Source organism: Larus michahellis, unplaced genomic scaffold (genome assembly GCF_964199755.1).
Source record: "Larus michahellis unplaced genomic scaffold, bLarMic1.1 SCAFFOLD_34, whole genome shotgun sequence".
Taxonomy (NCBI): domain Eukaryota; kingdom Metazoa; phylum Chordata; class Aves; order Charadriiformes; family Laridae; genus Larus; species Larus michahellis.
In genome coordinates this window covers 2383925-2410825 of record NW_027436399.1, presented here as the reverse complement: position 1 = coordinate 2410825, position 26901 = coordinate 2383925, and the positions used below count along the sequence as shown (strand labels likewise).

Genomic DNA, 26901 nt, shown 5'->3' with positions numbered 1-26901 from the left:
TACGTCCCTCAGTTAAACCCACGATCTTACCTGTCACCAGGCACCGACTGGTGACTCCTAAATCCAGTCCAATATCTCTAAAATGTTACAAACGGACAGTCAGCTTTTTATTCCTGGACACATGGAGGAGGAAGAAGACCTTCAGGGGTGAATTTCCTCAGGCATGTTTGGAGAAAGACCCCAGCATTAAAGCACTGCACCAGGGAGATCTTGCTTTGTTAACAGAGACTCTGTGAAAGAGGCCAGCTCTGAGCCACTGTGAAATACAGTTTTAGAAGGGAACCAGGTGAAACTAAGACGTAAATGTCTCAGGTGTAGTGACACAAGTGAAACCTTTGTGTAGGAGCATAAAAACCATAAATGACAATATCAACAGCAATGATGAGAAATGTAATCATTAAAAACACAAAGCCAATAACAAAACACACAAAAAAGCAGATGGAATCAAATAGTGCGGGAGTCATTTGTGGAGAGAGGTGGAACATTTCTCCCTCTTGAAAAAAATCCATGAAATCAGATACCTAATGGCCTCCTTGAGCTCCTGGTTCCTCATGCTGTAGATGAGGGGGTTCAGTGCTGGAGGCACCACTGAGTACAGCACAGCCATCACCAGGTCGAGAACTGGGGAGGAGATGGAGGGGGGCTTCAGGTAGGCAAACACGGCAGTGCTGACAAGCAGGGAGACCACGGCCAGGTGAGGGAGGCACGTGGAAAAGGCTTTGTGCCGTCCCTGCTCAGAGGGGATCCTCAGCACGGCCCTGAAGATCTGCACATAGGACAGCACGATGAAAACAAAGCACCCAAAGCCTAAACAGGCACTGACCACAAGAAGCCCAACTTCCCTGAGGGAGTCTGAGTGTGAGCAGGAGAGCTTGAGGATCTGGGGGATTTCACAGAAGAACTGGTCCAGGGCATTGCCCTGGCAGAGGGGCAGGGAAAATGTATTGGCCGTGTGCAGGAGAGCATAGAGAAACCCACTGCCCCAGGCAGCTGCTGCCATGTGGACACAAGCTCTGCTGCCCAGGAGGGTCCCGTAGTGCAGGGGTTTGCAGATGGCAATGTAGCAGTCATAGGCCATAATGGTGAGAAGACAATACTCTGCTGCAAGAAAGAAGACGAAGAACAAGAGCTGTGCAGCACATCCTGCATAGGAGATGTCCCTGGTGTCCCAGAGGGAATTGGCCATGGCTTTGGGAAGAGTGGTGGAGATGAAGCCCAGGTCAAGAACAGAGAGGTTGAGGAGGAAGAAGTACATGGGGGTGTGGAGACGGTGGTCATAGGCGATGGTGGTGATGATGAGGCCGTTGGCCAGGAGGGCAGCCAGGTAGATGCCCAGGAAGGTCCAGAAGTGCAAGAGCTGCAGCTCCCGCGTGTCTGCAAATGCCAGGAGGAGGAACTGGGTGATGGAGCTGCCATTCGACATTTTCTTCCCCTGGGCTTGGAGACCTGTTAATGGAAAGAAAAGCAGTGAGAAGTTAGGGAAGATTTCTCTCAAACTGAAGTATTCAGTTGGTCTTAGAAACCCACCAAACTGGCTCTCGCCTTTCAGGAAGACCTTTTGCAGGTCCTTTTTGTACACTCTGGTTGGTGCTGGCTGATAGTCCACCAGAGAGCTGAGATCTCTGCAGGATTCAGTCCTGCCCTACAGCCATGGGTAAAAAGGAACACGGGGTGATCTCAGATTCAATCCACTCCTGGCATCAAAGGGCTTTTCAGCATTGTCACCCGACTGCAGGGCAGAGCTCAGGGCACCTTGTTGTTGGGGTTGTTCTGTTGTAGTTTCCCCACCACACCTGAGGAGTGTTTTTAAGGCAGAAATCCCTGGCATTTCTGCTGTGCTGCAAGTGAAACCTTGTGGGTCCTACGAGCCAAGGGGACTGTCCCTCAGTGCAGAGCGAGGACAGCGAGTTTGTCCATCGGAATTGCTCTCAGCTGCCCTGTGCTGCTGCCTCTTTGAGCTGGAGGATGATCCCAAGCAGACATTCCCCTGAGAAGAACCTGGACACTGCTGAGAGCAGAGGAGTCCCATTTACAAGCGCAGCTCTCCCAGCCCCTCACCTGAGCTCATTGGACCCCAGGAGGATCTCAGCTCTCCCCTCCCAGCCAGGGACACAGGGGGCTCACTGCAGCTGCCTACATTCAGCCCTCCAGCTGGATTTACACGGCCTTGGCACTGACATGTCTACTCCGTGGGGCTGCTAGACGACACAGGGATGCCACGGGAGAGCTGAGCCCTTCTGGAGGGCAGCGTGCAGCCAAGCAGGACACTCCTGGGAAAGAGCCAACTAGCCTAAAGATGGAGTATCCTGCCCACAGGGCCGGCTTGCTCTCAGCCCCACACACTGCAGTCCCCAGAGCCCAAAACATAAGTGGATTTGCATGCTTTTCCTCCCTGGATGCACCGGCATGACCGGACATGCAGCATCAGTGTCTGAGCTGCACCCGAATCCTCACGTGCCACCACAGTGAAAAGAAGGGAAAGAACAAGGGCAGAAGGGGCAAAAGGGGAACATGCCAAAGTTCTCCTGCCAAGAGAGTCAGGACAGGGAGACACAGTCAGACACTCAAGGATTTCTCCTCTTTGGTGGTTGGGCTGCTGGGAAGGACACTCGGGACTTAATACCCGGGATACTCAGGGGTGGAGGACTCTACTGTGTGGGGAGAGGAGACCACGGAATGTCTCCAGGGAAGGCACCTGCACTGCAGGGGATGGCAGGGAGGGCCTGGAATCCCCTCTCCCAGGACCTTTCCTGCAGTAGCTCCCTTTCACTCTCTGCCCATGTCTCTGCCACCCGGAGCTGTCTCTGCCTGGGGCTGTGTCATTGTCCCCAGGTCTCCTCCCTTTCAGTGCTCAGAGAACCCACCACACCTGCTGTGTGCTCAGCTCTGCCCTCAGGGCAAGTGCCTGCAAGCGCTAACAAGCAGCTTAGAAAAGTTCCTGCTAGAACCAGGGTATCATTGCCTTCTCCAGAACGGAGAAGTAAAATCCTCTCTCTCACAACCCATCCAGCAAAGAAGGAGTGGAAAACTCCAAGCAGGGACCCTGTTTCTTTCAGGTAAATGCTGCCTCTCTGTACTTCTCCAAAAGGACCCTCTGCAAATGTCCTGGGGGTGATCTGGAGCTGGGAGGAAACACGACCCATGCAGCACCCTCACGACTGCAGAAGGACCCTGCCGTGACACGACTGGGGTCACTCCTTCCACCCACAGCTTCTCCCCGCAGCGCCATGGGGAGCTCCCCGGGCAGGCTGAGAGCTGACCCTGGCAGGCAGCAGAGTCCCTGGCCCAGCACACAGTTCCCTGGGACACGGGGACCCTGCTCTGAAGGACAGCCCTGAGCACCCCTGCACGCACACCCACCTTCACAGCCCGGCAGCCGTCCCGGGGAGAAGGCAGCCGACATGCCCTGTGCCTTTGGTGATGTGGTAGGGGTGCCCTGCTCTCGAGCACATCCTTCTCAACACCGACGGAGCCTTGAGAGCCTTCCTGACAGATCACATTAGCCATGGGCTATGCCAGCTTTAGGAGACTGCTCCAGGGAGCCTCTCTGCATTATACTGCAGCAGAGACACAGCATGCCCTGTCCCTCTGACGGTGCAGCAGGGAAGCCCTGCTCCACACGTTGTCCTTCTCCTCGAAACTAGAGAAACTGTGAGAGTGGTACTTGCAGATCCCGTAGGCTGGGGGTTGTTCCAGCTTCTGGAGATCCCTCCAGCAGCTGCAGATTCAATGCCCTGCAGCCAGAGACTGTGCAAAGGCTGTGAGGATTTCTCCCAGTGAGCTCTCAGCACTCTCCCACCCCAGGCTGCCTTTAAGATCCGCTGGCCTCACATGTCTCCCCTCGTTACCTGCAGGCAGTGCCCTCAGCCCTGCTGCCCTTTGCACAGGAGCTGCTCCTGGGCAGAGCCGTCTCTCTGCAGCGCTGCCCGCTTGCCACGAGCTCCCTCCATGCCAGGAGCCCAGCCCAGCTCAGACGCAGAGGACCAGCCCGAGACGTCACTTTCTCTGCCTCCTCGGGGCTCCCTGGAGGTGTCCCTGTGCCTCCAGGGGAACCAGCTGGGAAAGAGACTGAAGTAATACTGTGTGGTCTCTCTTGCACCTCTGGAGAGACGCTTCTTTCCAGCCGGGTAATTTCTCCTATCAGAGAGAGCTGCGCACGAGAAAGGTCTTGTTCCTTCTGGTATGAGACAGGAAACCTGGACAGTGCCAGATCTCCTTTGCCCCCGCTGAGCGAAGGCAGTCGGCTTCGTCAACTGAGGCATCTCCTCCTTGGTTTGTACTCCTGGGTGTGAAGTGGACTCAGCTCTCACTTAGGGCTGCCACAGTCCCACAGGAGGGGGGATTCCTCTTGCCTCTCTTCAGGTGGGCACAAAATAGGCACCTGCTGCATGGGAGCTGCTGGTCTCAGCTCCCAGCATCATTCCTGGAGATGGAGGCCAGCAGTGAGCTCTTCAGACTCAAACACCTACTGACATTTCAGGTCTCAGACGTGGTCCAAGATACGTGCCGGTAACTGCAAGATCTAACGGAGCAGTTCATAGAGACAGGGCAGCATCTGGTGCCACCATCTTTGAGATTCACGAGGAATTCCTTTGGCCACCAGCACATGCCCACATTTCGGACAACTGAACCTTTCCCTACTCTTTCAACCCAGGGCAGCCTTCTGAGGTAGTCAGGGGACCAGATGTACTCATTGCCATTGACCTCATCCATCTTCTCCATCAGCCGTGTATACTAGATCCCCACTGACTGTAACGGCAGATGTCTCATGGACATCCCCACATCACCTAACCTAATTCAGGGCAGCTACTCAATGGCCATGGACAGGCCTGTTGTGCTACAGGAGGTGCCAGGGCTCTCCAGCACAACTGCAGGTGGCCGGCAGGGACTGCACAGGACCTACGGGAAAGGCATCGCCTTCAGAGTGGGTGCGAGACACACACTCCAGATGCCATGTCTCATAGATTCAGTTTCTGTTGGCCGGCAACTGAATCCCACGAGGGCAATGAGGCAGGGTCTGACCCACCTCCATCCAGTCGATGCAGAGCAGTTCAGGAACAGGAAGCACATCACACTGGGATCTCCACGCATTTGCCTATTTAAGCAACACAAGGAAGTCTCCAGAATAATGACCCCAGGTCTTATTGGAGACATTAATGGCCCTGACACCACTGGAAGGGGAACACAGCAGCATGCATACTGTCCAGCAGGTTTCTGGGTCTCTTGGGACAACATCTTTGCACAGGCGCAAGGTAGGCCAACAAAGGTGTTGCTGAGTCCAGTCAATTCAGAGGGAATTCTGATCAGGGGTGTGAAAATGTCAGCCTGGGCTGTAGCGACCATGAAATAGTGGGGTCTCAGCTCCCAAGGGGAGTGAGAAAAGACTGAAGCCAGACTACAGATGCTGGGTCTCTAGAGGAGAAATGGGGATGGCTTTAGGTAAGCTAGAGCTTCCCAAGTGTAGAGCCTTGCAAGGCAAGGGTTCGAGGGCACCAAGAGGAGAGGCTGCTGCTTCAGGAACAGTTAAAGAAGAAACAAAGAGAATGAGTGGCCACTGCTGGAATTTAGTAACAGCAGGTGTAGATGAATCTGAGATTCCCTGTGTCCTTCTTGCCTTGGTCTCCTCCAGCAAGCTCTCCCAGGCCTTTGTGCCTTGAGGCAGGACTCTGGAGGGAAAAAAAACCGTGGTGAATTTGGAGAGAGTCAGGAGTTACTTGAGCAAACACAATCCTTACCAGTCTATGGGACTGGAGGGGTGGCATCCGAGGGAGCTGAGAGGGCAGGACGATGCCACAGTAAAGCCACTCTCCATCATCATTGAAAGCATCTGGAGTTTGCGGGAACTCCCTAACAACTGGCAGCACCCAAATGCTGCAGGCACTTTCTGCTGTGACCCTGCTTTGCGTAGAATGTTGGTCTATAGAAATCTTGCAAGGTCACTTCCAGCCTGAACGGAAAGTTCCCAGAACAGGCCAACGTCTGCCACCCTGAGACCTGGAATCTGCACTCTGCTCTTCGTCCTCACTCCCTCGGGAGCTGAGACTCCACTCTTTCTTCGCTACTAGAGCCAAGGCTGACAAGGATGACACAGGTTTTCTGATCCAGGTGAGCATCGCCTTGCTTGGCCCATCTGGCAGCTGTGCTAAAAAGCTGAGGCAAAGAGCCTCCAGACACCTCAAGGAGCATTTGCACCGTGCTCTCCTGGGAATGTCAGGGGGTGCTGGGCTGACTTTTGGCTGCCAGGTGCCCACCCAGCTTCACTCCCGCTCCCCCTCCTTCTCCACTCGCCTTGCTGTCTGCAGGGCTGTTTCTCTCCATGTGTCTCACTCCTCTCTCTTACGGTGACTGCACACTGCTGTTTAGCCTTGCTTCAATATGCTATCACAGAGGTGCCACGAGAATTGCTTACTGGCTCAGCTTTGGGCAGTGGCATGTCCCCTTTGGAGCCAGCTGAAAGTGGCTCTCTCTCACATGGAGTCACCTCTTGATCCCTTTTCTCCTAAGCCACCTCTGCAGCCCCCTCACCCCTACCAAAACCTAGCCATGTCAACGCAATACACAGGGTCATTGATGTCCCCGGTAAGACGTTAAGTCGTTGGTGAGCCCAAGACTTCCTCAGGTTGGTTAAATAAGGGTTGGTCCCCTTCCTCTCCTTCATTATAGGTTCTTTGTGTCAGAGCAGAGATGTGCTGGACCTCAGTCGTGGCACCAGGGCCAAGCTCAGGCGTGCAACAAAGCCAGCTGTTACCAAGTGCCCAAGTACCGTGCAGGCAAAAGGTTTGCGTCAGAGCATGCTGGGGGGGATGGCAGATGGCAATGTAAAGGGGAAAGGAGGAGATCAATCCCTGCTCTCCTCAGGACGAGAGAGAAGCAGGGCTGGACTCTGCAGCCCCAGCAGGAGAGGGCTTTGCTGTCTGCGGGGTCTCTGCAGCCCCAGAGGGCCTGTGGTGCAGGTGAAGCTGATCTCCAGGCAGGACAAGGGGCTTTTGCAAGTGTCCTTGGCTATGGGTATCCTGAGATCCAGGAACACTGTGCAAATCATTGCTCTGTTCCTTGACTGCAGCATCAAAGGGATGACTGAGGGATGTGGGAGAAGCACTCCCTGCATCTACTGGATTGAGATGGGACAGCACTTGCCTCACTGCAGTTGCTTGAAGGAAAGCACTGAACGCCTCAGAAGGTCTCTTGGGGTCTCTTACACGGCTGCTCTAAATGGGGATGATGTTCGCGCAAGTCCTGTGCTGTCCCTGCCGGCTGCACGCAGTTGTGCTGGAGAGCCCTGGCACCTCAGGCAGCTCCACAGGATGGAGTTAACCTTGAAATTGGGCAGCTGCCCTGAATTAGGTTGGGCATTGTAGGGGTGCCAGTGAGAACCCAGCCCTAACTGCCAATGGAGATCTGGTAAAGACAGCTGGTGGAGAAGAGAGAGAGACGTAGCTCTTCAGATGGCAATGACTCCATTTGCTCAGAGGAATAGCTCTATAGGCTGCCCTGTACATAGTGAGCAGGAACAGGCTTCATTGTCCTAAAGGTGGCCATCTGCTGTCACTTCAGCTGCCCAAAGCAATGCCCCAAGAGCCTCCAAAATGATGGCCCCAGATGCTGCCCTGTCCCTCTGAACTGCTCCATCAAAGTTTAGAGATACCTGCACATGTCTTGGGCCACCTCTGGCACTTCAAATGTGCACTGTGGTTTGCAGGGGTACAGGAGATTCCTCCCTTTCATTGTCTGGGTGTCCTGTCTCATAGGTGGAAAAGAAGAGGTCGTTCTGGGACCTAACTCTGCCTCTGATAGGGGAAATGATACTGCCGGAAAGGAATGTCCCCCCCAACAGCTGAGGGAGGAAACATCAGTCATGACTTCAGCTTGTTTCACAGCAGGTTCCCCTGGAGCCTCAGGGACATCTTTGATGGAGCCACAGCGAGCCGAGAAAGTGCCACCTGATTAGGTCAGAAGTCCTTGAGTGCATTGCATGGAGGAGACTCAAGCATGCACATCATGTGCATGTGGGGAGAGGAACCCGAGTTGAGCACAAGTGCCACCAGCTATTCCCAGAGCGTCCACGAAGGCCTGTGGGACACACTCTGTCTTCGGGTAACTTGACTTTGAGAGGAACGTCCTCTGGGAAACCACCTGGATGCCGCACTGGGATGTGCTTCCGTGAACCAGGGTCCCTATGTCCATACCTCATGCCATGAGGCATCTCAGATGGGCACCACACCACAGGGCTGAGGTGCCTCCCAGCATCTGGGAGTGGCAGCAGGAGGCCAGAGAGTCCCTACGCCTCTGCACGTGGAAGGGAAGGGCTCGCGGCTTTGAACACCCCTGTCAGAGCCCTGACAATTCTGCGTGTGACTTCAGGAACAACCCCACCGGCCCAATGAGATTTCTCTCACCTGCCTTTTCCGGTTCATCGCAAGTGCCTCTGTGTGCTGCCTCACCCTCCCCTGTCCTTATGGCCCATCCCTTGTTTCACACAGTCTGAAAGCAGCACGTCCACAGAGCACTTCGCCCGCGCAGTCCGAAAGGGTTCTGCAAGCAGGAGTGTCGCTGCCCTCCAGCAGATGGCTTTTCTCACCCTTCACACAGAACAGAGCACGTCTAGGGACTATGATGCGCTCAGAAGCACAGACACCTCCGTGTTTCACCTCTCTGAACTTCCTTCCCAATGTCCTTAGGCACCTAACAGAGAAACAAATGTTGTCACTCGAAGGCGTACCCACAAGGAGAGAGGGGACAGGAAGACCTAAAATTTTCCATGGAAAAAGGGGATTAGGACAATTTGTCATCATCAATGGCGTTTCCCCTAATGGGAATGGGCAACGTCCCCAACCTTCAGAAAAATCTCTTCCTCCTCCCTCCCATGACCTGCCCCATAATTGCAGTTGGGAACAGCCTCAGCATGGGGCTGCTGGTGGAAAACCTGGAAACCTGCTACAGCTCCGCCACCCTGACTGTCCTCCCACTGGGCACAGCACCATCTCTGCTCACAGCGCTCTTAGGGCTATTTCCTGCACCTTTGGCAGGTACAGAGTGGCTCCTGCTGGTGGCCACATGCTATGACCAGTACTTGGCTCTGTGCCACCCCCTGCTCTCTGCAAGACTCCTGAACTGGAAGGGTTGTCGCTAGAAGACAGCTGCACCTTGGCTGGGGGGATTTCTGTCATCTGCAGTAATCATTTCATTCTTGTCCCAGACACATTGGCTGGCCCTGATGTACTAGACCACTTTTGTGATTTTGCCCCAAGGCTGGAGCTCTCCTGCAGTGACACCATGACGCTCATGCTCTCAGCTTTGGAAACGTGCTGTTTAGATCCAGTCTTCCCCTTCCTGGTCACACCGGCATCTTGTGTGTGCATCAGAGCTTCCATGGCCACCGAATTAATTTGCATCAGGTGCAGGGATGCTTTACATGTGCCCTTATACAGCCCTGACCATATCAAGAATCCTTCAATACTCCTTCAGGAGTTTGTTTGATTTCCCAAGGAGTATCAGTACCTATTAAAAAAATATAAACATACATATGTCCAATGCAGCAGTCTGCATCTCTGTTAGAAGCCTTGAAGCAGTGTCCGGGGGAGCAGGGCTTGAGGTGTGGGCATCCCGTGAGTTGACGGATCCCCTTTCCCAGCAGGTGGGGTCAGGGCTTGGCTGTCCTGCTTGGTGACACACATCGAGGGCTTTCACAACCACATGCCACGTTTGATTTTCCACCTCGAAGCAGCACCTCTGACTTCCTGCTTCACCAGCCTCCAAGGACTCTCGGAAACTCTTGGAGGTTTGCTGCTGACTTTTACTTGTCTTGAGGCTTGTTCAGTCTTTCAGGATCTGCAGTTCAGGCACTTGGCACCAGAGGGCTCATTAACATGCAAAACGCCCTAACAAGTCAAGTCTCGGCATATTTTTCCTTAAAGTCTTCAATTCTCATGTGCTTAATTAGAGAAGTTTCAGGAATGTAATCAAAGTGAAATAATATGATTACTAAACAACAAGAAGAAAGGATTTCTTTTTTCTTTTTCCTACTTTATTTTTCTGCTTATACATGAATGGAAATCAGCAGTCTCTACATGATACTGATCCTGAGCGTCTGCTAATGCAGCCTGAACAGATATGAAAATCAAGACCCTTTGTGTTCCACAACCTATGGCCAGTCTTCATCCTGCCCCCAACCCAGCATTTCTCTCATCAGCCCCCTGGGACTTACAGCAGCCCTGTTCAAATCTGAGCTTCCTCCACTGAAGCTGCGCGGTTCAGCCCATTGGCACCGGTTCCCACCTGGGTTACTTGGAGAACGAGCAGCACACGGACACAGAAGGGTCTTTGTCACTTGCCAACAAATGGAAACAAAGGAATGCATAGTTCAGTAAAAAAATGAGACATTCCTCAGCTATGTGTAAAGTCCACATTACCCCCACCAAAATCTGCTTCCTACAGTGGCTACCCTTAGACCAACAGAAAACATAATTTTTGTTAAATCACAGATCCCAAGAATTCTCAAAAGATTCCCTGTCCTGGACTTTCTTTCTTTGTCCATAATTGTTCTTTGCACGCAGTGAGGCACACACTCACGTCACGAGCTCCCTCGATTCGCAGAGAGAAGCAAAGAGACAAAGTAAATCAAATGGTCTTTTGAACACACAAATCTGCCTAAAGGGGGCCCTGAGCAGCAACAAGCTTTTGGACAAATCATGGAATAATAGAATGATGGAATGTGTGGGGTTGGAAGGGACCTTGAAAGGTCATCTAGTCCAACCCCCTGCAGTAAGTGACCTTCTCGCTCTCTGCAACTCCCTGAAAGGAGGGTGTACAGAGGTGGGGGTCGGTCTCTTCTCCCAAGAAACAAACAACAGGAGAAGAGGAAATGGCCGCCAGTTGCCCAGCAGAGGTTTAGACTGGATATGAGGAACAATCTTTCCCCTGAAAGGTTTTTCAAGCATTGGAACAGGCTGCACAGGGAAGTGGCTGAGGCACCATCCCTGGAGGTAATTAAAAGATGGGTAGACAGAGCGATGGCACCTCTCGCTCCAGAGGCACCCAGCTGCGGCCACCACAGCCAGTCTCCCAGCAAGCGGCTCTAGAGAGCAGACGCACATTGTTGCATCGTCACGTTGCCGCGACACCGCACTGCACATCGTCATGTTGCCACGCCGCTGCCCGGCTGCTGCCCCAGCCACCCCGGGGCCCACCTGGAGGCCCGTCTGGACACGCGTGTGGGCCACTCGCTCCTGCTTTGGACAGTCAAGATGTGGCTTGGTCTCTAAAAATGACTGGCTGGATCCTAAAAATGCTGTTTGAGAGCTTGACAATGGGTCTTTGAATCTTAAAATGGGCTTTGGAACTTGTAAATGAGGCTTTGTACCTAAAAATGAGGCTTTGGGTTCAAATGCATGATAATTTGGTCCCTAAAAGAGGAGTTTGGACCATAAAAATTAGGTTTTTGACATCCAAGATGCATCTTGGACCCTAAAACTGACTGGCTTAATCTTAAAAATGCCTTTTTGGAGCCTGAAATAGAAGCTTTGGAAACAAAAAATGCATTTTTGTGCTCTTGAAAGGAGACTTTACAAAACACAGCTGAGCCTGGGGACCCCTCTCCAGCCCCCAGTGGGGTCGACAGTGTCCCCTGGTCTCACTGTGACACGGAGGTGGACAAAACTGATGCTGCCATGGAACCAGCCCAGCAGGCGGCCGCTGTCCCCACAGCCCTGGGCATAGGGCACCTGTGGGGACAGGGAGGGGGACAAGAGACCTGGAGGGATGGAGACAGGGCTGGGGACAGTGGTGTGGCCAGGACACCTGTGGGGACAGCGATGGGGACATGGCACCTACAGGGATGACACTGGGGTCAGGGATAGGGTCAGCTGCAGGTTGTACACCTGCCCCTCCTCTGCGCTCCCACACGGGGAAGTCAGGGGGCTGAATGTGGCACGTGTGTCCCCCTCCCCGCAGTGTCCCCACACCCCAAGGTGCTCTCCCCATCTCCTCAGTGTCCCCCCCAAACCTGTGAGCAGCAGAAGGCTCCATGTCACCTCCATGCTGGTGACGACCGCCTGTCTGACGCGGATGGAGGAGGGGAAAGATTTTTCCTAATATCCAGTCTAAACCTCTGCTGGGGCATCTTGCGGCCATTTCCTCTTCTCCTATTGATTGTTTCTTGGGAGAAGAGACCGACCCCCACCTCTCTACACCCTCCTTTCAGGGAGTTGCAGAGAGCGAGAAGGTCTCCCCTCAGCCTCCTTTTCTCCAGGCTAAACAGCCCCAGCTCCCTCAGCTGCTCCTCATCACACTTGTTCTCCAGACTCCTCACCAGCTTCATTGCTCTTCTCTGGACCTGCTCCAGCCCCTCAGTGTCTTTTTTGTGGTGGGGGGTGCAAAACTGGACACGGCAATCAAGGTGGGCCACGTGCAAGGTCCTACACTTGGGTCAGGACAACCCTCGTTACCAATGCAGGCTGGGGGATGACTTGATAGAGAGCAGCCCTGTGGAAAAGGACTTGGGGGTCCTGGTGGATGAAAAGCTGGACATGAGCTAAGAATGTGCTCATATAAGGCTCCGGGGAGACCTTATAGCGGCCTTCCAGTACCTGAAGGGGCCCTGTCAGAAAGCTGTTGCAAGGCTGTTTGCAAGGGCATGTAGCCTTAGGACGAGGGACAATGGTTTTAAACTAGAGCAGGGCAGGTTTAGATTAGAGTTTAGGAAGAAGTTCTTTCCACTGAGGGTGGTGAGACAGTGGCACAGGTTGCCCAGAGACGGGCTGGAGGCCCCATCCCTGGAGACATTCAAGGCCAGGTTTGATGAGCCTCTGAGCAACCTGATCTAGTTGTCGGTGTCCCTGCTCACTGCAGGGGGGTTGGACTAGATGACCTTTCAAGGTCCCTTCCAACCCCACACATTCCATCATTCTGTTATTCCATGATTTGTCCAAAAGCTTGTTGCTGCTCAGGGCCCCCTTTAGGCAGATTTGTGTTTCAAAAGACCATTTGATTTACTTTGTCTCTTTGCTTCTCTCTGCGAATCGAGGGAGCTCGTGACGTGAGTGTAAGCCTCACTGCGTGCAAAGAACAATTATGGACAAAGAAAGAAAGTCCAGGACAGGGAATCTTTTGGGAAGTCTTGGGATCTGTGATTTAACAAAAATTATGTTTTCTGTTGGTCTAAGGTTAGCCACTGTAGGAAGCAGATTTTGGTGGGGGTAATGTGGACTTTACACATAGCTGAGGAATGTCTCATTTTTTTACTGAACTATGCATTCCTTTGTTTCCATTTATTGGCAAGTGATAAACACCCTTCTGTGTCCGTGTGCTGCTCGTTCTCCAAGTAACCCAGGTGGGAACCGGTGCCAATGGGCTGAACCGCGCAGCTTCAGTGGAGGAAGCTCAGATTTGAACAGGGCTGCTGTAAGTCCCAGGGGGCTGATGAGAGAAATGCTGGGTTGGGGGCAGGATGAAGACTGGCCATAGGTTGTGGAACACAAAGGGTCTTGATTTTCATATCTGTTCAGGCTGCATTAGCAGACGCTCAGGATCAGTATCATGTAGAGACTGCTGATTTCCATTCATGTATAAGCAGAAAAATAAAGTAGGAAAAAGAAAAAAGAAATCCTTTCTTCTTGTTGTTTAGCAATCATATTATTTCACTTTGATTACATTCCTGAAACTTCTCTAATTAAGCACATGAGAATTGAAGACTTTAAGGAAAACTATGCCCAGAGAGACTTGACTTGTTAGGGCGTTTTGCATGTTAATGAGCCCTCTGGTGCCAAGTGCCTGAACTGCAGATCCTGAAAGACTGAACAAGCCTCAAGACAAGTAAAAGTCAGCAGCAAACCTCCAAGAGTTTCCGAGAGTCCTTGGAGGCTGGTGAAGCAGGAAGTCAGAGGTGCTGCTTCGAGGTGGAAAATCAAACGTGGCATGTGGTTGTGAAAGCCCTCGATGTGTGTCACCAAGCAGGACAGCCAAGCCCTGACCCCATCTGCTGGGAAAGGGGATCCGTCAACTCACGGGATGCTCACACCTCAAGCCCTGCTCCCCCGGACACTGCTTCAAGGCTTCTAACAGAGATGCAGACTGCTGCATTGGACATATGTATGTTTATATTTTTTTTAATAGGTACTGATACTCCTTGGGAAATCAAAGAAACTCCTGAAGGAGTATTGAAAGATTCTTGATATGGTCAGGGCTGTATAAGGGCACATGTAAAGCATTCCTGCACCTGATGCGAATTAATTCGGTGGCCATGGAAGCTCTGATGCACACACAAGATGCCGGTGTGACCAGGAAGGGGAAGACTGGATCTAAACAGCACGTTTCCAAAGCTGAGAGCATGAGCGTCATGGTGTCACTGCAGGAGAGCTCCAGCCTTGGGGCAAAATCACAAAAGTGGTCTAGTACATCAGGGCCAGCAAATGTGTCTGGGACAAGAAGGAAATGATTACTGCAGATGACAGAAATCCCCCCAGCCAAGGTGCAGCTGTCTTCTAGCGACAACCCTTCCAGTTCCGGAGTCTTGCAGAGAGCAGGGGGTGGCACAGAGCCAAGTACTGGTCATAGCATGTGGCCACCAGCAGGAGCCACTCTGTACCTGCCAAAGGTGCAGGAAATAGCCCTAAGAGCGCTGTGAGCAGAGATGGTGCTGTGCCCAGTGGGAGGACAGTCAGGGTGGCGGAGCTGTAGCAGGTTTCCAGGTTTTCCACCAGCAGCCCCATGCTGAGGCTGTTCCCAACTGCAATTATGGGGCAGGTCATGGGAGGGAGGAGGAAGAGATTTTTCTGAAGGTTGGGGACGTTGCCCATTCCCATTAGGGGAAACGCCATTGATGATGACAAATTGTCCTAATCCCCTTTTGCCATGGAAAATTTTAGGTCTTCCTGTCCCCTGTGTCCTTGTGGGTACGCCTTCGAGTGACAACATTTGTTTCTCTGTTAGGTGCCTAAGGACATTGGGAAGGAAGTTCAGAGAGGTGAAACACGGAGGTGTCTGTGCTTCTGAGTGCATCATAGTCCCTAGACGTGCTCTGTTCTGTGTGAAGGGTGAGAAAAGCCATCTGCTGGAGGGCAGCGACACTCCTGCTTGCAGAACCCTTTCGGACTGCGCGGGCGAAATGCTCTGTGGACGTGCTGCTTTCAGACTGTGTGAAACAAGGGATGGGCCATAAGGACAGGGGAGGGTGAGGCAGCACACAGAGGCACTTGCGATGGACCGGAAAAGGCAGGTGAGAGAAATCTCATTGGGCCGGTGGGGTTGTTCCTGAAGTCACACGCAGAATTGTCAGGGCTCTGACAGGGATGTTCAAAGCCGTGAGCCCTTCCCTTCCACGTGCAGAGGCGTAGGGACTCTCTGGCCTCCTGCTGCCACTCCCAGATGCTGGGAGGCACCTCAGCCCTGTGGTGTGGTGCCCATCTGAGATGCCTCATGGCATGAGGTATGGACATAGGGACCCTGGTTCACGGAAGCACATCCCAGTGCGGCATCCAGGTGGTTTCCCAGAGGACGTTCCTCTCAAAGTCAAGTTACCCGAAGACAGAATGTGTCCCACAGGCCTCCGTGGACGCTCTGGGAATAGCTGGTGGCACTTGTGCTCAACTCGGGTTCCTCTCCCCACATGCACATGATGTGCATGCTTGAGTCTCCTCCATGCAATGCACTCAAGGACTTCTGACCTAATCAGGTGGCACTTTCTCGGCTCGCTGTGGCTCCATCAAAGATGTCCCTGAGGCTCCAGGGGAACCTGCTGTGAAACAAGCTGAAGTCATGACTGATGTTTCCTCCCTCAGCTGTTGGGGGGGACATTCCTTTCCGGCAGTATCATTTCCCCTATCAGAGGCAGAGTTAGGTCCCAGAACGACCTCTTCTTTTCCACCTATGAGACAGGACACCCAGACAATGAAAGGGAGGAATCTCCTGTACCCCTGCAAACCACAGTGCACATTTGAAGTGCCAGAGGTGGCCCGAGACATGTGCAGGTATCTCTAAACTTTGATGGAGCAGTTCAGAGGGACAGGGCAGCATCTGGGGCCATCATTTTGGAGGCTCTTGGGGCATTGCTTTGGGCAGCTGAAGTGACAGCAGATGGCCACCTTTAGGACAATGAAGCCTGTTCCTGCTCACTATGTACAGGGCAGCCTATAGAGCTATTCCTCTGAGCAAATGGAGTCATTGCCATCTGAAGAGCTACGTCTCTCTCTCTTCTCCACCAGCTGTCTTTACCAGATCTCCATTGGCAGTTAGGGCTGGGTTCTCACTGGCACCCCTACAATGCCCAACCTAATTCAGGGCAGCTGCCCAATTTCAAGGTTAACTCCATCCTGTGGAGCTGCCTGAGGTGCCAGGGCTCTCCAGCACAACTGCGTGCAGCCGGCAGGGACAGCACAGGACTTGCGCGAACATCATCCCCATTCAGAGCAGCCGTGTAAGAGACCCCAAGAGACCTTCTGAGGCGTTCAGTGCTTTCCTTCAAGCAACTGCAGTGAGGCAAGTGCTGTCCCATCTCAATCCAGTAGATGCAGGGAGTGCTTCTCCCACATCCCTCAGTCATCCCTTTGATGCTGCAGTCAAGGAACAGAGCAATGATTTGCACAGTGTTCCTGGATCTCAGGATACCCATAGCCAAGGACACTTGCAAAAGCCCCTTGTCCTGCCTGGAGATCAGCTTCACCTGCACCACAGGCCCTCTGGGGCTGCAGAGACCCCGCAGACAGCAAAGCCCTCTCCTGCTGGGGCTGCAGAGTCCAGCCCTGCTTCTCTCTCGTCCTGAGGAGAGCAGGGATTGATCTCCTCCTTTCCCCTTTACATTGCCATCTGCCATCCCCCCCAGCATGCTCTGACGCAAACCTTTTGCCTGCACGGTACTTGGGCACTTGGTAACAGCTGGCTTTGTTGCACGCCTGAGCTTGGCCCTGGTGCCACGACTGAGGTCCAGCACATCTCTGCCCTGACACAAAGAACCTATAATGAAGGAGAGGAAGGGGACCAACCCTTATTTAACCAACCTGAGGAAGTCTTGGGCTCACCAACGACTTAACGTCTTACCGGGGACATCAATGACCCTGTGTATTGCGTTGACATGGCTAGGTTTTGGTAGGGGTGAGGGGGCTGCAGAGGTGGCTTAGGAGAAAAGGGATCAAGAGGTGACTCCATGTGAGAGAGAGCCACTTTCAGCTGGGTCCAAAGGGGACATGCCACTGCCCAAAGCTGAGCCAGTAAGCAATTCTCGTGGCACCTCTGTGATAGCATATTGAAGCAAGGCTAAACAGCAGCGTGCAGTCACCGTAAGAGAGAGGAGTGAGACACATGGAGAGAAACAGCCCTGCAGACAGCAAGACGAGTGGAGAAGGAGGGGGAGCGGGAGTGAAGCTGGGTGGGCACCTGGCAGCCAAAAGTCAGCCCAGCACCCCCTGACATTCCCAGGAGAGCACAGTGCAAATGCTCCTTGAGGTGTCTGGAGGCTCTTTGCCTCAGCTTTTTAGCACAGCTGCCAGATGGGCCAAGCAAGGCGATGCTCACCTGGATCAGAAAACCTGTGTCATCCTTGTCAGCCTTGGCTCTAGTAGCGAAGAAAGAGTGGAGTCTCAGCTCCCGAGGGAGTGAGGACGAAGAGCAGAGTGCAGATTCCAGGTCTCAGGGTGGCAGACATTGGCCTGTTCTGGGAACTTTCCGTTCAGGCTGGAAGTGACCTTGCAAGATTTCTATAGACCAACATTCTACGCAAAGCAGGGTCACAGCAGAAAGTGCCTGCAGCATTTGGGTGCTGCCAGTTGTTAGGGAGTTCCCGCAAACTCCAGATGCTTTCAATGATGATGGAGAGTGGCTTTACTGTGGCATCGTCCTGCCCTCTCAGCTCCCTCGGATGCCACCCCTCCAGTCCCATAGACTGCTAAGGATTGTGTTTGCTCAAGTAACTCCTGACTCTATCCAAATTCACCACGTTTTTTTTTCCCTCCAGAGTCCTGCCTCAAGGCACAAAGGCCTGGGAGAGCTTGCTGGAGGAGACCAAGGCAAGAAGGACACAGGGAATCTCAGATTCATCTACACCTGCTGTTACTAAATTCCAGCAGTGGCCACTCATTCTCTTTGTTTCTTCTTTAACTGTTCCTGAAGCAGCGGCCTGTCCTCTTGGTGCCCTCGAACCCTTGCCTTGCAAGGCTCTACACTTGGGAAGCTCTAGCTTACCTAAAGCCATCCCCATTTCTCCTCTAGAGAGCCAGCATCTGTAGTCTGGCTTCAGTCTTTTCTCACTCCCCTTGGGAGCTGAGACCCCACTATTTCATGGTCGCTACAGCCCAGGCTGACATTTTCACACCCCTGATCAGAATTCCCTCTGAATTGACTGGACTCAGCAACACCTTTGTTGGCCTACCTTGCGCCTGTGCAAAGATGTTGTCCCAAGAGACCCAGAAACCTGCTGGACAGTATGCATGCTGCTGTGTTCCCCTTCCAGTGGTGTCAGGGCCATTAATGTCTCCAATAAGACCTGGGGTCATTATTCTGGAGACTTCCTTGTGTTGCTTAAATAGGCAAATGCGTGGAGATCCCAGTGTGATGTGCTTCCTGTTCCTGAACTGCTCTGCATCGACTGGATGGAGGTGGGTCAGACCCTGCCTCATTGCCCTCGTGGGATTCAGTTGCCGGCCAACAGAAACTGAATCTATGAGACATGGCATCTGGAGTGTGTGTCTCGCACCCACTCTGAAGGCGATGCCTTTCCCGTAGGTCCTGTGCAGTCCCTGCCGGCCACCTGCAGTTGTGCTGGAGAGCCCTGGCACCTCCTGTAGCACAACAGGCCTGTCCATGGCCATTGAGTAGCTGCCCTGAATTAGGTTAGGTGATGTGGGGATGTCCATGAGACATCTGCCGTTACAGTCAGTGGGGATCTAGTATACACGGCTGATGGAGAAGATGGATGAGGTCAATGGCAATGAGTACATCTGGTCCCCTGACTACCTCAGAAGGCTGCCCTGGGTTGAAAGAGTAGGGAAAAGTTCAGTTGTCCGAAATGTGGGCATGTGCTGGTGGCCAAAGGAATTCCTCGTGAATCTCAAAGATGGTGGCACCAGATGCTGCCCTGTCTCTATGAACTGCTCTGTTAGATCTTGCAGTTACCGGCACGTATCTTGGACCACGTCTGAGACCTGAAATGTCAGTAGGTGTTTGAGTCTGAAGAGCTCACTGCTGGCCTCCATCTCCAGGAATGACGCTGGGAGCTGAGACCAGCAGCTCCCATGCAGCAGGTGCCTATTTTGTGCCCACCTGAAGAGAGGCAAGAGGAATCCCCCCTCCTGTGGGATTGTGGCAGCCCTAAGTGAGAGCTGAGTCCACTTCACACCCAGGAGTACAAACCAAGGAGGAGATGCCTCAGTTGACGAAGCCGACTGCCTTCGCTCAGCGGGGGCAAAGGAGATCTGGCACTGTCCAGGTTTCCTGTCTCATACCAGAAGGAACAAGACCTTTCTCGTGCGCAGCTCTCTCTGATAGGAGAAATTACCCGGCTGGAAAGAAGCGTCTCTCCAGAGGTGCAAGAGAGACCACACAGTATTACTTCAGTCTCTTTCCCAGCAGGTTCCCCTGGAGGCACAGGGACACCTCCAGGGAGCCCCGAGGAGGCAGAGAAAGTGACGTCTCGGGCTGGTCCTCTGCGTCTGAGCTGGGCTGGGCTCCTGGCATGGAGGGAGCTCGTGGCAAGCGGGCAGCGCTGCAGAGAGACGGCTCTGCCCAGGAGCAGCTCCTGTGCAAAGGGCAGCAGGGCTGAGGGCACTGCCTGCAGGTAACGAGGGGAGACGTGTGAGGCCAGCGGATCTTAAAGGCAGCCTGGGGTGGGAGAGTGCTGAGAGCTCACTGGGAGAAATCCTCACAGCCTTTGCACAGTCTCTGGCTGCAGGGCATTGAATCTGCAGCTGCTGGAGGGATCTCCAGAAGCTGGAACAACCCAGAGCCTACGGGATCTGCAAGTACCACTCTCACAGCTTCTCTAGTTTCGAGGAGAAGGACAACGTGTGGAGCAGGGCTTCCCTGCTGCACCGTCAGAGGGACAGGGCATGCTGTGTCTCTGCTGCAGTATAATGCAGAGAGGCTCCCTGGAGCAGTCTCCTAAAGCTGGCATAGCCCATGGCTAATGTGATCTGTCAGGAAGGCTCTCAAGGCTCCGTCGGTGTTGAGAAGGATGTGCTCGAGAGCAGGGCACCCCTACCACATCACCAAAGGCACAGGGCATGTTGGCTGCCTTCTCCCAGGGACGGCTGCCGGGCTGTGAAGGTGGGTGTGCGTGCAGGGGTGCTCAGGGCTGTCCTTCAGAGCAGGGTCCCCGTGTCCCAGGGAACTGTGTGCTGGGCCAGGGACTCTGCTGCCTGCCAGGGTCAGCTCTCAGCCTGCCCGGGGAGCTCCCCATGGCGCTGCGGGGAGAAGCTGTGGGTGGAAGGAGTGACCCCAGTCGTGTCACGGCAGGGTCCTTCTGCAGTCGTGAGGGTGCTGCATGGGTCGTGTTTCCTCCCAGCTCCAGATCACCCCCAGGACATTTGCAGACGGTCCTTTTGGAGAAGGACTTCAAGGCTGCATTTACCTGAAAGAAATGGAGCCCATGTTTTGAATTTTCCACCTTTAGTGGGATGCATGGGGAGCGGGAGAAAGGAATTTCCTTTTCCATTTAGGATGGCACCTCCCCACCACCACACAGACATTCCCTGGAGACACTCCCTGGTCTCCTCTCCCACACCCTAGAGGAGAAATGTTCAAGTGTCTCCCTGTCCTGACTCTTTTTGAAGAAGAATTTTCACCTGTTCCCCTCTTGCCCCTGCTGTCCTTGTTCCTTCCCTTCTTCCACTGTGGTGGGGGGTGAGGATTCAGGTGCAGCTCAGACACTGATGCTGCACGTCCTGTCATGCAGGTGAATCCAGGGAGGAAAGCATCCAAATGCCTTTAATATTTTGGGCTCTGGGGACTGCAGTGTGTGGGGCCGAGAGTAAGCCACCCCATCTTTAGGCTAGTTGGCTCTTTCCCAGGAGTGTCCTGCTTGGCTGCACGCTGCCCTCCAGAAGGGCTCAGCTCTCCCGTGGCGTCCCTGTGTCGTCTAGCAGCCCCACGGAGTAGACATGTCAGTGCCAAGGCCGTGTAAATCCAGCTGGAGGGCTGAATGTAGGCAGCTGCAGTGAGCCCCCTGTGTCCCTGGCTGGGAGGGGAGAGCTGAGATCCTCCTGGGGTCCAATGAGCTCAGGTGAGGGGCTGGGAGAGCTGCGCTTCTAAATGGGACTCCTCCGCTCTCAGCAGTGTCCAGGTTCTTCTCAGGGGAATGTCTGCTTGGGATCATCCTCCAGCTCAAAGAGGCAGCAGCACAGGGCAGCTGAGAGCAATTCCGATGGACAAACTCGCTGTCCTCGCTCTGCACTGAGGGACAGTCCCCTTGGCTCGTAGGACCCACAAGGTTTCACTTGCAGCACAGCAGAAATGCCAGGGATTTCTGCCTTAAAAACACTCCTCAGGTGTGGTGGGGAAACTACAACAGAACACCACCAACAACAAGGTGCCCTGAGCTCTGCCCTGCAGTCGGGTGACAATGCTGAAAAGCCCTTTGATGCCAGGAGTGGATTTAATCTGAGATCACCCCGTGTTCCTTTTTACCCATGGCTGTAGGGCAGGACTGAATCCTGCAGAGATCTCAGCTCTCTGGTGGACTATCAGCCAGCACCAACCAGAGGGTACAAAAAGGACCTGCAAAAGGTCTTCCTGAAAGGCGAGAGCCAGTTTGGTGGGTTTCTAAGGCCAATTGAATACTTTAGTTTGAGAGAAATCTTCCCTAACTTCTCACAGCTTTTCTTTCCATTAACAGGTCTCCAAGCCCAGGGGAAGAAAATGTCGAATGGCAGCTCCATCACCCAGTTCCTCCTCCTGGCATTCGCAGACACGCGGGAGCTGCAGCTCTTGCACTTCTGGACCTTCCTGGGCATCTACCTGGCTGCCCTCCTGGCCAACGGCCTCATCATCACCACCATCACGTGTGACCACCACCTCCACACCCCCATGTACTTCTTCCTCCTCAACCTTTCTGTTCTTGACCTGGGCTCCATCTCCACCACTGTCCCCAAAGCCATGGCCAATTCCCTCTGGGACACCAGGGACATCTCCTATGCAGGATGTGCTGCACAGCTCTTTTTCTTCATCTTCTTTCTTGCAGCAGAGTATTGTCTTCTCACCATTATGGCCTATGACCGCTACGTTGCCATCTGCAAACCCCTGCACTACAGGACCCTCCTGGGCAGCAGAGCTTGTGTCCACATGGCAGCAGCTGCCTGGGGCAGTGGGTTTCTCTATGCTCTCCTGCACACGGCCAATACATTTTCCCTGCCCCTCTGCCAGGGCAATGCCCTGGACCAGTTCTTCTGTGAAATCCCACAGATCCTCAAGCTCTCCTGCTCACACTCAGACTCCCTCAGGGAAGTTGGGTTTCTTGTGGTCAGTGCCTGTTTAACCTTCGGGTGCTTTGTTTTCATCGTGCTGTCCTATGTGCAGATCTTCAGGGCCGTGCTGAGGATCCCCTCTGAGCAGGGACGGCACAAAGCCTTCTCCACGTGCCTCCCTCACCTGGCCGTGGTCTCCCTGTTTCTCAGCACTGCCATGTTTGCCTACCTGAAGCCCCCCTCCATCTCCTCCCCAGTTCTCGACCTGGTGGTGGCTGTGCTGTACTCAGTGGTGCCTCCAGCACTGAACCCCCTCATCTACAGCATGAGGAACCAGGAGCTCAAGGAGGCCATTCGGTATCTGATTTCATGGATTTTTTTCAAGAGGGAGAAATGTTCCACCTCTCTCCACAAATGACTCCTGTACTATTTGATTCCATCTGCTTTTTTGTGTGTTTTTTTATTGGCTTTGTGTTTTTAATGATTACATTTCTCATCATTGCTGTTGATATTGTCATTTATGGTTTCTATGCTCCTACACAAAGGTTTCACTTGTGTCACTACACCTGAGACATTTACGTCTTAGTTTCACCTGGTTCCCTTCTAAAAATGTATTTCACAGTGGCTCAGAGCTGGCCTCTTTCACAGAGTCTCTGTTAACAAAGCAAGATCTCCCTGGTGCAGTGCTTTAATGCTGGGGTCTTTCTCCAAACATGCCTGAGGAAATTCACCCCTGAAGTTCTTCTTCCTCCTCCATGTGTCCAGGAATAAAAAGCTGACTGTCCGTTTGTAACATTTTAGAGATATTGGACTGGATTTAGGAGTCACCAGTCGGTGTCTGGTGACAGGTAAGATTGTGGGTTTAACTGAGGGACGTACCCCAGCCCTTCACACAGATGACATAAAGGCCACCCATCCTGTGGGAGGGGAATCTGGAGCTGTCTGGAGAGGCTGGTGTTTCTCCAGGGACAGCATGTTCCTGGGGTTGTGCTGGGATGGCAGAGGTCAGAAGGATGGGGTGTGGGGCCCCAAGCAGAGGCCATGTGCAGACCTCCTCTGGGCACTCTCCCGTTCCTCCCCACCCGTCTACAGCAGGAATTCCCACAGAGGGACAGACACGTCCAGGTGTGGCCACACCACGGCTCACTGAAAGGGCATGAAAAGTCAAGCTGTCTGGGTAGCCCTCTCCTCCTAATCCATCCCTGTGTGCAGCTGGCCTTGTTCATGGTCAGCCTGCGCCACTGCCTCATGTGGTGTCCCTCATAATGCGTGGGCCCGTCTCCTCAGGGTCACTGCTCATCCTGTCACGTCCCACCTGGCACTGTAATACGGTGTTTTTCTTCCCCCTGATGCAGGACTGGCCACTTCTCTTTGTAAAACTTAAGCAGTTTCTTCTGGCTGACTCCCAGAATTTCCCGAGGTCCCCCTGGACTGAAGATCCATTTTGTTCGTTCTTCATGTTTGCGTGCAGGCAGCTCACCATGGTTGTGGTGATGCATCAGCACAAGATAACAGCACGAGGAGTTGCAGGGCACTACAGGGAATTAAAGACATTCCTAATTTTGTACTGTCCAGCAGAGGAATTGTCACGACCGCTATGTTAGAAACATCTTTGTGCCCCGTAGAGAGGGCACAAAGCAAGCAAATGTAGGGCCTGTGGGGAAAGAGAAGCTGGGCTGTTTGTAGAGGAATCTACGACAATGGTTAAAGAAAAGAACTTGGGAAGGGGAAAGAGGAAAAAGGAAAACCGAAAGTTCAACTCCAGCACAGAACCACGGAACCCTGGAGGCTGGAAGGCAGCCAGCTTCCACCTTCTCTATGCTTCCTCTTCAGGCTTGATGTTACTCAGAGCTCTTTTCTCATGCATGCCAGCCTCCTGCCACCTTGGCATGACTTCCTGCATGTTGGCATGGACCATTCTGGATGACGAAGAGGTGATCCTTGAGCATCAAAAAGCTCTCTGCAGGACCCACCTGGCCACAGACATCCTCCGATCCAAGGTTATCAAAATCTACCTCCCTAACTCTTATGCCCATCAGTCTTTATCGTATGAAAATGAATTGACTTTCTTAAGATATATATCTAGCTAGCTCCCATTGTGTACTGATTTATCATGCTTGGGTAAGTGAGTTAAAGGAGGTGAGCTCATCACAAGGACCAGAAGAACAGCCCTGCCCTCAAAATAAGGACTTCTCAGAATCATTCAGCTGTCCATGAAGGATAAAAGATACCCCTGGAGAACCGAGATAATGCCAGTATCCTCGTCCCTCTTACACACCTTTGAAACTCTCCCAGTGTCCAGCATCACAGACAAGTAATTAGCAATAGACCAACTCCGGGGACGTCTGGATCAATAGACAAGCCGCGAGAAGGCTGATGGCTGATGGAGCTGCAGAGATATAGCTACTTTGTGCAGTTTTACTGTGATTAGTTATTGGGACTCCGTGTGTGTGTTAGTTAGTCATTAGTCAAATAATAAGGTACCTGAATGCTTGAATGGCATAAGAACCCTGTGTTTAACCGCATTTGAGGTACCCCAATTGAGCTCGGACACCTCATGCACATGACTAAATATTTACGCGTGCACCTCTGTGCTTTGTGTCCTAGCCTCTCTGCTCGGTCAGCACGGGCCACTTGCAAATTTTCATAACACAAGTGACTGATTGCCACTGCAGTGGGGCAAGGTCTCTCCCTTCTCCATGCAGTAGATGTGAGGCAGTTTAGAACACAAGACACACCACACCAGGGTCTCCGCTCATGTGTTGCACTCTCAAACTGCTGTTTTTTCTCTTGCCCAACATTTACTCGCCCTCTTCATAATACAGTCAAGGAACAGGCCAAAAAATCTCATGGGGGACCTGTCAGCAGCACCTTGTCATTCATGGAGATCACCTTCACCTTTGTCAAAGGCCCTTGAGGGCTGCAGAGACACCACTGACAAAAACCCTCTTTCTTGCCAGGGCCGCCCTTCCCAGCCCTGTTTCTCTCTGTTCTTGCAGACAGCAGGCTTTGCTCACCGTCAACATCCAATTTCAGCTTTAAGCTTCCAGGTGCCGTCCACTTGACCGTGTCTCTGCTGTGAAGCAAAGCCTTTGCACATAGAATCATAGAATCATAGAATCATAGAATCATAGAATCATAGGGTTGGAAGGGACCTCTGGAGATCATCTAGTCCAACCCCCCTGCCAGAGCAGGGTCACCTAGAGCAGGTTACACAGGAACACGTCCAGGTGGGTTTTGAATGTCTCCAGAGTTGGAGACTCCACCACCTCTCTGGGCAGCCTGTTCCAGTGCTCTGCCACCCTCAGGGTAAAGAAGTTCCTCCTCATGTTTAGGTGGAACTTCCTATGTTCAAGTTTGTGCCCATTGCCTCTTGTCCTGTCCCCAGGCACCACTGAAAAGAGCCTGGCCAGAAGGTCTTCACTGCTTGGTACCAGGTTTCCTTTAAGAGACGTCCGAGCTTGGCCTGGAGCTACACCTGAGGTGCCACAGCCCAGATGTGCACCAAAACTCTCAGCCAGGGGAAGAGACAAGTTGAGAGAGAGCCTGTGCTTTTTGACTTTGACAGAGGAACTGCCAAGGCGTGGTGGGACAAGGCACACAGCTTGGGGTGCTGCAATGGATGGCTACAGGCTTTTCAGGAGAGACAGGCTGGAAGGATCAGGAGTGGGGTTTCCTGAAAGTGAAGCCGTTAACTGGATGTATGGCGCAACTCCTTGGGGCAGGTGAAGAGTTTGGTGAGCCTTTGTGGGGGAGGGTGAGAGGAGAGGCCAGTAGAAGTGTCCTGTCATGGTGGGAGATAAGGAACCCACAGTCAGGATGAGGAAGAGGGTATAGTCTTTCTGAAGGATTCCAGGGAAGCATCTGGCTGTATGAGCCTGGGTCTCGCTGGGGACTGCCATGATACTGGCAGCTTCTGAAAGAGGAGCACAGCCGCATGTACAGTCCAGGTGGTTTCTGGAGTGTCTTAGGACAACGTCTTAGCACAGCTGCCAGATGGGCCAACAAAAATAATGCCAACCTTGATGTGATACCTGCAATGCAGGAAGAGCTGGTCAGAGACGTGAAGATTGGCTGTCGTGACCCTGACGTAGTGGGGTCCCAGCACTCCAGGGGAGTGAGGAAGCAGAACAGAAGACTGCAGACGCTGGACCTCAGAGGTCCTTTTGCCTTTGGCCTACGCTGAGGAGTTTTCGTGGGGATCCAATGGTCAGGAGCACTGAAGGTGGCACAAAGCTCTGTACAGCTGGTCTTCAAGGACAGCATCCTCCAAGGAGAACATTGGCCTGTATCAAAACTCAGTTTGAAACCTGAAAGTAAATTCAGGGGAATCATAACGAGATTTCCAACTTCAGGAATTTTTCCAGAAGAAAACAAAGATATTAGTTGGACACTGCTGTATTGAGTTCGAGTAGGGAGAGAGAGTTCCGAGATACTCTCTGTCTTTTTTGCCTCAGACTTCCCCAGCAAGGTCTCTCAGGGCTTTGTGCCTCGAGGCAAGACTCTGGACAAGAACAGC

The 26901-nt window shown here is 52.9% G+C and overlaps 1 protein-coding gene across 1 annotated transcript; it reads left to right on the top strand.

The window, feature by feature from the left end:
* The first annotated feature begins 21837 nt into the window (after positions 1 to 21837).
* On the top strand, positions 21838 to 22800 carry LOC141737347 (olfactory receptor 14C36-like). Its single transcript, XM_074572031.1, has one exon. It carries the CDS (start codon positions 21838 to 21840, stop codon positions 22798 to 22800), a length of 963 nt encoding a protein of 320 aa, XP_074428132.1.
* Positions 22801 to 26901: the final 4101 nt, after the last annotated feature.

Coding starts and splice junctions, on each gene's coding strand:
- LOC141737347 (XM_074572031.1), top strand. CDS start 21,838: ATGTCGAATGGCAGCTCCATCACCCAGTTCCTCCTCCTGGCATTCGCA.